Below are 13,305 nucleotides of genomic sequence, written 5' to 3'. Positions count from 1 at the left end.
TTGTTCGCCTTTGACTAGAAAACACAGAGTGTGCACATTAAACAGAGTGTGCACATTAAAAGTTCCCAGTCGCTCCCTCGTTCCGCTGTGGTTATTGATCCGGAGGCTGGATAGCTTAATCTATCAATCTGACTTTGTCTGTAAGACACAAGGATACTTAAATAAATAAACAGCAGGGAGGAACAGCCCTCGGCCTTCTCACTGACGTCTGCCCTTTAGCACAATGTGAAATGATGGCCTTGGCTAATTGGCCATCAGAAAGGGTTGCCAAAGCGGGTGCAAAGTTTATTTACACACATCCACACTGATATGTTGTCCAAGCACGTAAAAAAGCAAACTTACACTTTTTCGCTCACGCGCATGCGTTTACTGCATATTTTGACTCGAGTTCGCTCCATTGACACCTGCTCTCCAGCAGACAGCTATCCACCCCTGTGTAATTGGCAGACAGGCGTAAAAGTGGCTCGGCTCACGGTTTGAAGGAACGCAGTCGACAGAGCGTGAGCCAATCAGTCATGCCTCTCCACCCAATCAGACGTGTTTGATTCTGATTAGCACCCAGCTAAAGAAACCAACTTAGCCTGAAAAAAAAAAACAGCTCTCTGCATCTCGATGCTGTTTAATGTGTGTGAATTACACCAGGCTTGTTTGGAGCGGGCTCTGAGTTTAAAACGAGAGCTACATGAGAAATGACTCTCAGGCGATGCCGTCTCCAGAGTTTTAAATAGCTCGTGGTCATAGTTGTCAGCTTGTAGAAGTCATACTCGAGGCTGGCATTGTGAAATTCAGATCCAGTGAGCTTGATTTTCATTTGAACATTGAAAGCTCGGGTTATACTCTGTGTTTTGGAGAGGAATGTGATTAGGTAAGGTCTTGGCCCACTGGACCAAGTTTATTAGGCCACATTAGTTATTTTAGCACCCTCCCACCCCCCATGGCTAGCCTCTTAAGCTAATGGCGCAGTTGCACTCTTTTGTGACTGATGGAGTCGCTCCATGGTTGCGTTGTGACAAAAGTGAGAAAGCCATTGAGACAGAGCACTGACATTTAAGGATGACCTTTTCCGAGAACCTCATCATCTATTACCCAACTGATCTCCATTGCACAGCACAATTTATACACCCCTGCTGTGCATACATTTGCTGCTAGGCGGAGGATGAGATGTGTTTGCGTGCCGACTGTCAGTCAGTTAACTCCTGTGCAAACCTGCCGGCAAGGGTACTGTGAAAGTCAAAGGCTCCGCTCTGACAGACGAGCTGTCGTACTCCATTCTGCGGGGTACTCTGGTGAAATGGTGACGCCACAGACGGCTCTTGCAGATCATCTTCATCACTGCACAATCTCCGTCAATCACCCGAGGGCTGTTGCACTTCCTCCACCTGCTTGATGCAATAATTTAAGTATTTAAAACAGAGGTTCTTAACCTAGGGGTCACAATTCTACAGTATGTGATTCTACAGAGATGCAGGTAAGGTCGAAGAAATATAATATAATATAATATAATATAATATAATATAATATAATATAATATAATATAATATAATATAATATAATTAGTGCAGTCAATCGATTAAAAAAAATTAACTAAATTTTTCTGAAATGAATTGCGATTAATCCCACCTAACATTAAAGTTTTTAAATCTACTTTTATATTGCAATAATTTCACATTCGATCTTCAAATTAACAAAACAATGATACCAATACTGATTCCTCTACAAAATTGTTTGTTTAATGGCATCTTTTTTTTATGACTGAAGGCCAGTATCAATGATACCAATACTGATTCCTCTACAAAATTGCCCCCCCCCCCCCGAATTTAACCATTGAATGCAACCAATCAAAATTACACTATAAAAAAAAACCCATAAATTAAAACAACTTAAAATAAAATTCATAAAAAATAACTTCTAATTTAAGTGAACTTAAAACAATCTTCACATAAACCCATTATAATAAAGGTCATATTTACCCATGCTCTTCAGCAGAAATATACAGAAATTGAAATTTAAGTTATCAAGCACTAAATTCTAAATTAATTAAAGATGAATCCTTAAAGCTATAAAAGTTCTTTTTTTCCTCTTTTCTTTGTGCTTTGATTAAAAGACATCACAACAGCTGGTTATTATGTTTTGGCTGCTGTTTCTTTAAGAGCTGCCGCTGCCGCTGCTGAACATGATGCAGATCTGACACGCATCATAACTCTTTTCATCTTTTCTGACCCACTCCAGGTCTTAAAGTCTCTATTAATTGAAGAGCACGAGCTGCGAGCACAGTAGCATTTCCGCACTCGTTTGACTTGCGCCTATCGCTGAAGAGAAGTGGAGTGTGAGTCTGAAACATCTCCCGTTCTCAGTCATTCTGAATAAATGCACTTCTTGTCAAGAGAAAAAGTGACAGAAGCAGCAGTTGTAGCTCCGCCCTTGTGTAAATTGCGTTAAATATTTTCAATGCGTTTAACTGAAAAAATTAATCGTCTACGTTAACACGCTAAATTTGACACCACTAAATATAATATAATATATAATTAATTGAATATATTTTAACATTTAATTTAAACCTGCAATGAAATGCTAAATTTTAAAAAGTAAATTTTAATCCAGTCTTCAGTATCACATGATCTTCAAGAAATCATTATAATATTCTGATTTGCTGCTCAAGAAACATTTCTCATTATTATCAATGTTGAAAACAGTTGTGCTGCTTAATATGTTTGTGGAAACTTTAAAAGTTTTTTCCAGAATTATTGAAACGTTCAAAAGAACAGCATTTATTTAAAATAGAAACCTTCTATTATATTTATAAATGTCAGTTTTGATCAATTTAATTCAAGACACAGAAAAAAAGTATTATTATGTAAAATTAAATAGTAATATATTTACTGTTGAGAACAAAATATGATGCATTTGGAATCCTTAATTGTGTAACTTTAAGTCTGTTATGTGGGTGAATTGTGGTCTCAAGAATTATGAAACAAAAAAGGGTTGTGCCCCAAAGATTGAGAACCCCTGATTTTAAATCCTGATATTCCACTAGATCTGAGTCATCCAGAGCAGCTTTTTATAATTATTTATTGGCAGTAAGGTAATAAAGTGAATGAGACATATTTTAGCTAGGCTAAATGGTGTGTGTAATTCGAATGTCTTCTTTGGTTACCAACTGGGCCTCTCTTTATCAGTTTGGCCCATGAAACAGATCATCATTTGGTAGTGATTGATCATTATGCTACAGTTACCAAGGACAGATCAGCAGATATTTTTTATGGTCTGGAAACATGTTCATTTATTACGAGCTACTTTTCAGATTGGTTTAGCGTTTTAAACCGATTGAGATTTGTTAAATGTACATAAATTCACTTAAAGCCGTAACATTCTGTGGAAGGTCATGAAATGGCATGTTTCTGCACACCAGATTTCACCTAGCACTTGAAAATGGCATGCTAACTTTTCATTTGTATATCAACGATCATAAAATTACCCACAAACCAACCCTGTTGATGTGTTGGTGTTGTAGGACGCTTGGCCGAAAATGGTCATGTTTCTGTTATTTCTCTCTTGTTTGATTTGGTCCTGCTGAAAGCCAGTGTGTGTAAGTCAGAGACAGCACCAGTTGACTTCCTCTCTCCACACTGTCCTCTGGTCACACTCCAGCGGAAGGTTTGTCCCTGCTCCTGTACTTCCCCCTTCCCTTCTTCTTTCTCTTTCAATCTTATTCTTTTCTCACATTTATGTATTCTTTATCTTGGGTTTCAGTATTTTTTTTATATCATTTTCCTTTTTCGGATCTGTTTATCATATAGTGCAACCTGCAGTGCTTGAAGGGATAGTTCATAAAAAAGATTCTATTATTTACTCACCCTCATGTTATTTAAAATCTATATGGCTTTCTTCTTTCAGATGAATACAAAAAGGAGAAATTCACTCTTTGTCCATGCAGTTACAATGTGGGTACTGAAGCTTCCAAAAGCTCCATGAACGTATCATAAAAGTGATGCAAAAAAAAACTGTTAACTCTTTTTAGTTTCCAAGGCATTTATAATTTTCATTTATATATGTACTATTACAGTTTTCTTTTTTTTTAGTTTTACTTTATATTTGTTTATTTGTTGCTTTAACTTTAACTCGTTTTAGTTTCCAAGGCATTTATAATTTTCATTTAAAAAGTTTAAATGAAACTTTAAATGTAAATCATCTGTTTACATCTTATTACATCTTTATTTCATCCAATTTTCAATTAACAAAAAATGTTTTTTTTTTAGTTTTAGTTAAACGATACTAACCCTGGTTTTGTGAACAAATCATATATTTGAATTGAATATTTCCAATGAATCGGTTGATCCAGTTCACAAAATCATTCATTCAGAGTCCAGTCAAACCAAATTTGTGATCCTTTTATAAAGCGTAAACTCTCCAGTTCCCATTCACAGTCTTGGAACAACATGAGGGTGAGTAAATGATGAAGAAGTGTCGTTTTGAATAAACTAATCCTTTAACACTTGTCAATACTTCATTCTTTATTCCACCCACCTTAAGTTTATTTTTTGTTCTCTCCTTTTTATTCCAGTCTTTTTTCTCAATCTTTGGCATTTCTCACTTCTTCTTTTTTCTTGAACCTATATGTGTCTGTTAGTTGACTGCATGCCTCTCTAGTGGTTCTGGTAGAAACTGTAGATCTAGATTTGAGTAGGTGGTCATGTCTATTAACTTGTATTTGGAAGGAATGCATTATGTCTGTCGTCTTTTGTCTTCTGATGCCGAATTTAAAAAAAATGCTATTTACATGTTTTGGATCCAAAGCACTTTTTCTCATTTATACCCCCTCAGCTTGAGGAGGAGGAGGTGTGTAAAACATTATCTGACTTATTGAGATCTCCTGCAGCATGTGTCAGAATGAACCGGGTGTTTATAGAATGACATTCTGGCAGTGCCGCCCCACTTCCTGTTAGCTCTTTGGCAAACGGAGAGAGATGACTCACAGGAGATGCAGAAGTTATCCGACACTGCACATCTCGCAAAAGCACATCCTAGAACTGGAGACCTGACAACCTCAGCACCTCAGCTCACCTGGGCCGGGGACAAAGGGCCACCGGTGTCCCTGGGGCGAGACTTGTCCCTCCAGCTTCTTTCAGGCTCTGCCATCCCTTCCATCTGTTCTTCTTTCCTTCTACAGTGAGGTTAAAGTACAGCGCATGTGCGCTCACGTGTAAGTTAGAGAAGCGGGCGGCACAGAAAACCTGTGTCACTCTCCATTAGCTGTCGTATCCTGACAGACAGGCCCCGGACTGCAGCTGTGTCTGCCTCGTTCGCTGTGGTGTCCGCAGGTGCAATCTAGGCCAGACCATCTCTACGGTGCCAGACTCCCATGCTGCAAATATGAAACGCACTTCATACTTGTCTGTCACGCTCCTGATGAAGATAGATGTATGTTTTCACCATCTTGCAGCTAGCTGTCCGCTTCTCCACTCCAACAAATCACAAAACTTTAACCGCAAACAACAAAATCCTTCTTCAACTATAAAAGACATTTTGTAATGATGATTTAAATGTTAAAACATTATCTGTAGACAATTTATGTCTTCTTCAGCTAGAAGGGACATTTTGTAATGATAATTACTCAAATATACGACTAGAAAAGACCATCTCTGAATGGAGAGTGATGCTTTGTGGAGGCAGCAAAGAGATTTTTAAAATAAAAAAAAGACAAATGTGGTAGAGAAATAAGTACATTTCCAAATCTCCAAAGCTAAAAAGCAAACACATTTGGAGAAACATTTGGATTTGTTGGAGGCACAAGTTTATTGGCACCTTAGTAGAGGATGTGTTAGAAATGAAGAGTGCTACCGGCTTTATTCAAGAGGAGAGAGATTGAGAGACAGAAAGATAAAACATAATGTCTCTGAGTATGGAATTGCAGGGTCAGTGCTTTTTATAGAACGACAGTCTGTGTTTTTGTTCGAGTGTACGGATTCCCTCTCTGCGACTGACATTTCTGCCTGGAGTAGATGATTGTGTGAAATGCTATTTCCAAGGCAGGCCGCAGTCCTTGAGCTTTTTTTTTTTTAAAAAAGTGTTTGAAAGTCACATTGCGAAATGTCAGCTTTTCCATCGTCCCCCCATGAAAAGACTCTGTAAATGGCAGTATTTCGCTAACATCAGCAGGCTAATTGTGGTAATAGACTGCTGACAGGTCAGGTGTGAGCCGTTCTGACTGCACTGAGCCTGATCCAAGCAGAGAAAGGTTTTTTTTTCTTCACCTTCTTCAGTAACGACCAACAGTACATGAGGTTAAAATGCAATGCAAACACATTTTATTTTTACTAAGACTTTTCTGCTGGACGAACATAATTTTTCGTCAGTGTCTCCGTGAAACACAGAACTCCTCTAAATTGAATCATTTGTTTTTTCCAAAAGCCCTCAGAAAAGATTGTCTGATTGATTTGGTTTAGTGAGTTGCTCCTAAGCTCTAAATGAAGCAGTAAAACAATTTATTACCAAACAAATTCTTAATGGTTTTGTTCTGTGAATATTTATTTATTTTTTATTAATTCTGTGAATCGTTTTTTGCTTTCTGTTTAGCATTTTGTTTTTTATTTAGTTTGTTTTTGCTTTCTGTTTAGCATTTCGTTTCAGTTTGTGATTTTTTTTTTTATTTAGAATTTTGTTGCATTTTGTCGTTTACATTTTTTTCTCTGCTTTTTATTTGTTTTGATTTTATTTTTTTTCTACTTACGCATGTTGTTTTTTTTTTGTTGTTTGTTTTTTTTTTTTACATATTGTTTTTATTGTGTTGGTGTACTGCATCATGATGATGATACCACATAATACAACAATGTCAGATGTTGACATAAAATCTGTCACAGTGTTTTTCTGTGAATAGCATTGCAAACATAGATGTATCTTCTGCCTATCTAGAGCTTTATTTTCCCTACAGCCTTACAGATCAATACAAGCAGGCCTATGGATGATTTGCCCAAAAAACATTTTAACCAAGTAGTTTCTCGTGTACGAGAAAAGATGACTGCCTGAGGCACTGTAGTACCATCCTGAGGGCTAGCATTCACAGTTACTGTCCATTTTGACAAATAAGGAGTAATTCAGGACAGAACATCTCAGTTTGATATGAGATACGTTTAACCAGAAATGAGCCACTTTATATTTTATTGCTGTCAAGGTCTTACTCCTTACTGTTAAACAGACTGTATAGTTAATTTAAAATAGCTCTTAATTGATTTTATTGAAGTTATTATATTGACCACTGTCTTAATATTGCACTGGATGTCGACTGGTGCGGTCTTGACTTTAATGCTACTAGAAAAAAGACTATCCTCCTCTGTGTTGATGCATGTAGCGGTGACAAATTGCCGCTCTCTGTTCATTAAACAGCTGATAAAAGGGCCTCTTATTTATGTATTCATGTATTTATGTATCTGTTTCTTGATGCTGCTCTGACAGATATTATGTATAATAACACAAAGCTGCAGCGGTGGGGTGAGGGTTGGGAGTAAAAAGCAACCAGTGCTTTCATCTCAGCAACAGCTCTGAAGCACCCAGATGGGCTTCGTAATGGTGCGGTTGACAACCTTCCAGAGTGCATCCATTCTGAGCTCACTCCCACGTCGGCCCCCCATCCCTCCCCTTGCTGGGGGGTCTGGGCTCAGTGCAGATGTTGCCCAGACAAAGGCACATCTGGATGACCTACTCCCAGCTGTTCAGACACGACCTCGGAGTGTGTTCACGGGCCTCCGTGAAGCTCACAGGGGCAGAATGATAAATAGACGAGGTGCTGTCGTACGCCCACCACAAACGAAAGCTTCACGTTTCTATACCGCTATTCATCAAGTCGGAGGAAGTGAGTTTACGCATCTATCATCTGTCAACGATGTACGCGCTCCCCCCAAACCTGCCATTATAGAGTAATTAGATTTCTCTTTGAGCGAAGGGGAGAGGCCCGTGGTACACAACACAGTTCGGTATTTGTTTTTTGTGGAAGGAGAAGAGAAGATATTAAGCTTTTTGTGTAGTTTGACTGTGGGGTTGCAGTTAAAGAAAGTGTTCGCAGTCCCTATTAATGGAAGGACACACACAGACGCACACAAAACTCACACCCTGCGTCCTCGCTTCATCCCGGAGTTATTCACAGAGGCATAAAACATTCCAAGTGCTATTCTCTGTCTGACTGGCAGCGTACAATACCGTGGAACATCACAGAGGAGCCATTATTGTGGCAACTTTTGATGTTTAAAAACGGCAGTGTTTAATTTAGCTCCACTTTTTTTTCCCTCACTTCCACTTGGTCAAAGTGAATCATTTGCATGCGCTCAGAGAGAGAATTAGCCGGCGAAGGTAATCAAGCAGCCCTATTCCGCCAGATGGCTTTCTCTATAGACAGTAAATTGGCACTTTTTAACTGCATTTTATTCTGTTTCTGCTTCAGATAGCACTGTCGTTGGATGTGATCTACCTGGATAATAAATGTAATTTCTGCAGGCCGTTATTAGATAAGACCTTTCCTGCCACTGCATTAACACAAAGAGCTTTTTGGGTCTAATTTTCTATGTCAATGCAAACAAAGAAACCAGGTGTGTTTGTTGTACATGCAGTAATGTCGTATTTTGCTTCCCGCCGTTCCCGCTCCACGGAAATTAGGCGGAATATTTATGCAGATTGCGGCAGGACCCAGCCATTGTCGTGCGCGGCGGGGCCGGAGAGCGTTAGACAAAAAGGACGTCTCTGTGCCCCCCCTCCCCTATCTTGGCGGGGACCAGGCAGGACGTGCCACACGCGCCTGTAAAAGGTCTTCATTTGTTCGTTGTTAAAGATCTAATTAGGAGGATGAGAGGAAACAGGACGGGATGGCAGCTTGTCTAATTAAGAGGCGCGTCCAGGGTTCCCTTTGAACCTCAAGGACGCCCATCTATTAGAGAGGTCCATCAAAAATGGATTCAGCCTAAGTGCATTTTTGGTTGCTTTCCTTAAATGATTAAAGATGTGTGCACTGGAATGGGCTTTCCCCTCCTCTCCGGGAAGCCGAAACACTTGAAGATTCTGAGCATACCTCAGGCATTTCCTCCGTTTTTGCACAGTTAGCGGGAGAGAGCTTGAACGTTGGGATGCATCTGTGATTTATTCGCGTTTGGGAGTGTAGGTACTGGCAGGACGGGGAATTTCATGCTCGTTTCTGTTTACTGTTCGTAAGCATCTTTTCAGTGCTTGTGCCCATGAAATTCTCCGGTCTGTTTTGGCAGTCCCTGAAACAGAATGCAAAAACAGAAATTTGCAACACACATTTTATTCATCTTTTTCTTGGAAAGACACCTGAGAAAGTTACAATAAACAGCCAAAAATGTCGCCAGCAAACACCACACCTGTATGTGCTGTATGTGCTCAAAATCTACAAAACTACATTCTTATGGATGTTGCTTTGGTTCACCATTTTCAACTTTTTATGTTTGCGTAAGGAGATTTCAGTTTGTAATATTTACGTCATATTCATTAATTTAGTAAGTTTATGCAGAGAAAACAACATTTTATTTGACCAGAACCTAATTAAACAAAATATTCAAACATTTTATCTATTAATTTAAACGTATCAACATGAAAATGGTCCTTAAGGTTGACTTGATTTGGTTTAGTGAGTTGTTGTAAAAGAGTATATTTACAGCGTGACTTAAAAAGTTTGTTTACGAAAATATTTTTGTTTTGATAACAACACTGACCACCACACACTATATCACATATAGCACAAAAAAAATAAAAACACATCTCTGTCTCTAAAATATATGTTTTATGACCAAAAAAAAAGCAACCATTGTTTTTTCTCCGTTAGAGCAGACTCGAGGCTTGGGCTGAGGTGAGCAGACAGCAGACTAGCGGTGGATAATTAATGAGTGATTGGAGAAGGTCAGAGCAGTGCAGCTACAGTCTGTGAGAAAATCAGCATTCCTTTCTCTTTTATTTTATTTATATTTCTTTATCACTCCCTCAACTCTTCTTAAATGTAGGCTGGCATAGACCTCATTTGTTCTGCTGTGTATATCTGAGATCCTCTGAAACTAATTAAAGCAGAGGAAAAGGAAGAAGAATCGAATGTAGTACCTCACCAAGGCTGCTCTAATGAGATGCTCTCTGGGCTGATAGGTTGGCTGATATGAAGCTCTAGCAGAGGGGCTATATTGACTATTTATAAACTGTTAGCGCAGGTACACTGGTGTTCTGTGAGTTCTTTCCATCCCTCTTTAACACCTTCCCTCAAGTTCCCAGTTCTACGTCTGTAATAACAGCAGGCAGCGCAGGACGGGGTCAGCTAAACCACACCACATAAGAAAAATAAAAATTTCACATCTTCTCATAATCAACAAATTTACACCCACACATATTTACCTACTTTATACACAGAGAGAGTGACAGACTTGAGTTTGGTTATGTAATAGTTGTTTTTCATCAAATTATTTTTGCAAGCATTATTTTGAGAATTAGCATGTCATTTTATTTAAATATTTGTTTGTGTACAGTGGCCCCAAAAAATATGTAGATGTTGAAGTCTCACTTTTAAATGTCTGAATCTTATTGCATTATGTATGGAATATCAAACAAAGTAGCATCAAAAATTTTTGAGAAGTATTTAATTTGCTTTTATTTAAAAATAAATAGATATTTTCATATCTATTGCAATGACATTCATAAATGTCTTTAATGTGACCTTATTATTCAAAAGGCCACTTTGTGTAATATTTAAAAGCATACTTTTATTCAAAATAGTTTGTTCAACAAACTGACACACAAACAAACATGTACTGAAACACAATAAAATATTCTTATATTTGTAAATATTTTGACATCTTAAATAAAAATTATCCACATTTTATAAATCTCACAAATAGGATGACATAATTCAACACAAGCTTTGTAGTTTGGTTAAAAGTGTTAACCAAATAACAAGAATACCAGACAGTAGTATTCTAGTTATTTTCCTGCTTGATGTATTTGTGAATGCTGAATCCAAATTAGCATTTCAAATAATGAGCGTTCCTTTCTCAAAACATCTATTAAGGTCAGTCAGTTTTTATGTAATCATGAAAAGTTTTTTTAAACCATGACTTCTGTTTGCTTATCTGATCTGTAGCGTGTCAGTATCTCCATCTGCAGCAGCCCCAAGTATTTATAGCATTAAAGTGTAAAGTGGTGGTCTTCACACACTCACTGTAACATTCACACACACAGTCACAGTAAGGAAGATGTGGCTTTACAAACTCACCATCTATTATCCCAGTGCACACTGAATTGTACAACCATGCAAGTCAGATATTAAGCATTGCCTCATAAATTACTATGCAAAGTCCTATTTCCCCCAATGATGGAGTCCCACTCCTCCTCCTCCTCCTCCCTTCCTCCTCCTCCCCTGTACTGTATCTCCCAGGCTTCCCCGATTACGGTTTCTATTCCTCGCCAAGCGACCAACGGGGGCCCCCCTTCTCCTTTGCGGACTATGGCTCCCTGGGCCCCCAGGCGGCTCAGCTGCTGCAAAGCGAGCATGCCACATCAGCCTGCAACTCCCCTCTCCAGCACCTGGCCAGCCCGGATCAGTATAAGAGCCCAGGTGTGTACCCGCCTCTCCTTCATTCAATGATTAATTTGATTCATGTGCTTTATTCATCACCCTGCCATTCATTAAAACAAGAAAGAAAGAGAGAGGGGGACAGATGAGAAGGGAAAGCGAGGGATTTGTGCATCCTTGCAGTTTGCAGCATGTTGAATTGTAGTAAAACAGTAAATTCAACATAGGATTTCATGCATTCCATATACGTGGCCGCTAATGCATATGTACTGTCGAGATATATCCAATTTGGGTGCGGTCACAATCCCTGTGCAATTAACCAGGAGATGCGACATATGCATTCATGCTTGCCAGTTCATATCTCCTGCAGTACATACTCAGACATGTATATATGCATTACACACCCATCGGCTCCATACCACTCAACTGTCAGCCTGCTGGCATGTGATAAATGATATCCAAACATCCGACGTCATGTACATGAGTATAAAATGACAAGCCATTTGTTGGTAGTTGATTGTATTGCTTAGTTGCCCCATTTGGACAAATAATCACATATTGAGATGTATTGTTAATGCATCCCTTTTCTTTTTGTTCTGTATGCATTCTGTTTGTTCACACATACAGTGGCTCGAAAAATGTATTTAGACACTTAGACGGATAGTTCACCCAGAAATGAAAATTCTGTCATCATTTAGTCACCCTCATGTTATTCCAAACCTGTGAGACATAGGTTCTCCTGTGGAACACAAAAGAAGATATTAAGAAATGTTTTCTGTTTTGTGTTCTGATGGAAAAAAAAAAATGTCATACAGGTTTGGAACAACATGTTCATATGTCGGTGAAACTATCCTTTTAAAATGAATGTCATTGCAGGACATACAAAATGACAAACCAAGTGGCATTTATTCTAAAGACAGATAGAACAAAATAGCAAAATATTTCATAAAAATACGTTTGTGATGTTTAAAAGATAAAACACTAGATTAAACTTGAAGAGACTTCAAGTACTTGGGCACTTTCTGGTTTTCAAATGTTAGTGGAACAGTTCCATAGAAATCTCAGATGAAACAAGAAAAAAAAATCACCTTGGTTTGCAGTTTTGTTATCTAATGCAAATAAGTTCAGGCATTTTAAATTTGGCTTAAGTGTTTAAATACTTTTTGTGGCCACTGGATAAAGAATTACAACGTCTTGTTTTGACAGCACATTTAAAGGGAAGAATTTTGCTATTCCCAAACTCTTGGCATATTTTTTAATGCTTCATTGTAGTGCACCACAGAACTGACACTGGGCCCTCTTAAAAACAGTAGTGCTCCACTTTATATTCAGTAGCCTGTAGTTCAAAGGAAGGCAGTCTTGAGAACTTGGCAATAAACAAGAAACATCTTAGCAAAAAAAAAAAAAAATAATTCAGTCAAGAGCCATGATAATGACTAATAAACTGTCTTGCAGACACTGAGGTATGTTAGGAATACAAACCAACAACAACAATCTAACTACTTATGGTAAGTTAGGGAATGCCAAGGAATGTTGACCATATTGGCGGTTGCCGATTATAATGTTCTCTACATTTCTTTCAACCATGTGAGCAACATACTGTACTTAACCTCCTAGATGTGTCCTTTTGGCAGCACTTTCCTTGAAAGTCTAAATGATTGCATGCTCTTAGACACATTGCACATAATAGGAGTTTTTGAAATAAATCTATCATAGATGGTAATGTGTATGAATTCGTTTCACAGCAGTATTGA

The 13,305-nt window shown here is 38.3% G+C and overlaps 1 protein-coding gene across 9 annotated transcripts in view; it reads left to right on the top strand.

The window, feature by feature from the left end:
* Positions 1-13,305, top strand: part of msi2b (musashi RNA-binding protein 2b) — a 225,664-nt gene that overhangs the window by 201,203 nt on the left and 11,156 nt on the right. For 5 of the 9 annotated variants that reach the window (XM_042739719.1, XM_042739718.1, XM_042739720.1 and 2 more), the window contains one exon: positions 11,414-11,593. The exons of the other annotated variants lie outside the window; for them this stretch is intronic. In XM_042739719.1, coding sequence (XP_042595653.1) covers positions 11,414-11,593 — 180 coding nt within the window. The remainder of the gene's footprint in view (positions 1-11,413; positions 11,594-13,305) is intronic. 9 annotated transcript variants of the gene reach the window in all.

Source organism: Cyprinus carpio, chromosome B15, assembly GCF_018340385.1.
Source record: "Cyprinus carpio isolate SPL01 chromosome B15, ASM1834038v1, whole genome shotgun sequence".
In the NCBI taxonomy this organism is placed as follows: Eukaryota; Metazoa; Chordata; class Actinopteri; order Cypriniformes; family Cyprinidae; genus Cyprinus; species Cyprinus carpio.
Note: the sequence above shows the minus strand (reverse complement) of the source record. Positions and strands in the feature narration are given on the sequence as shown.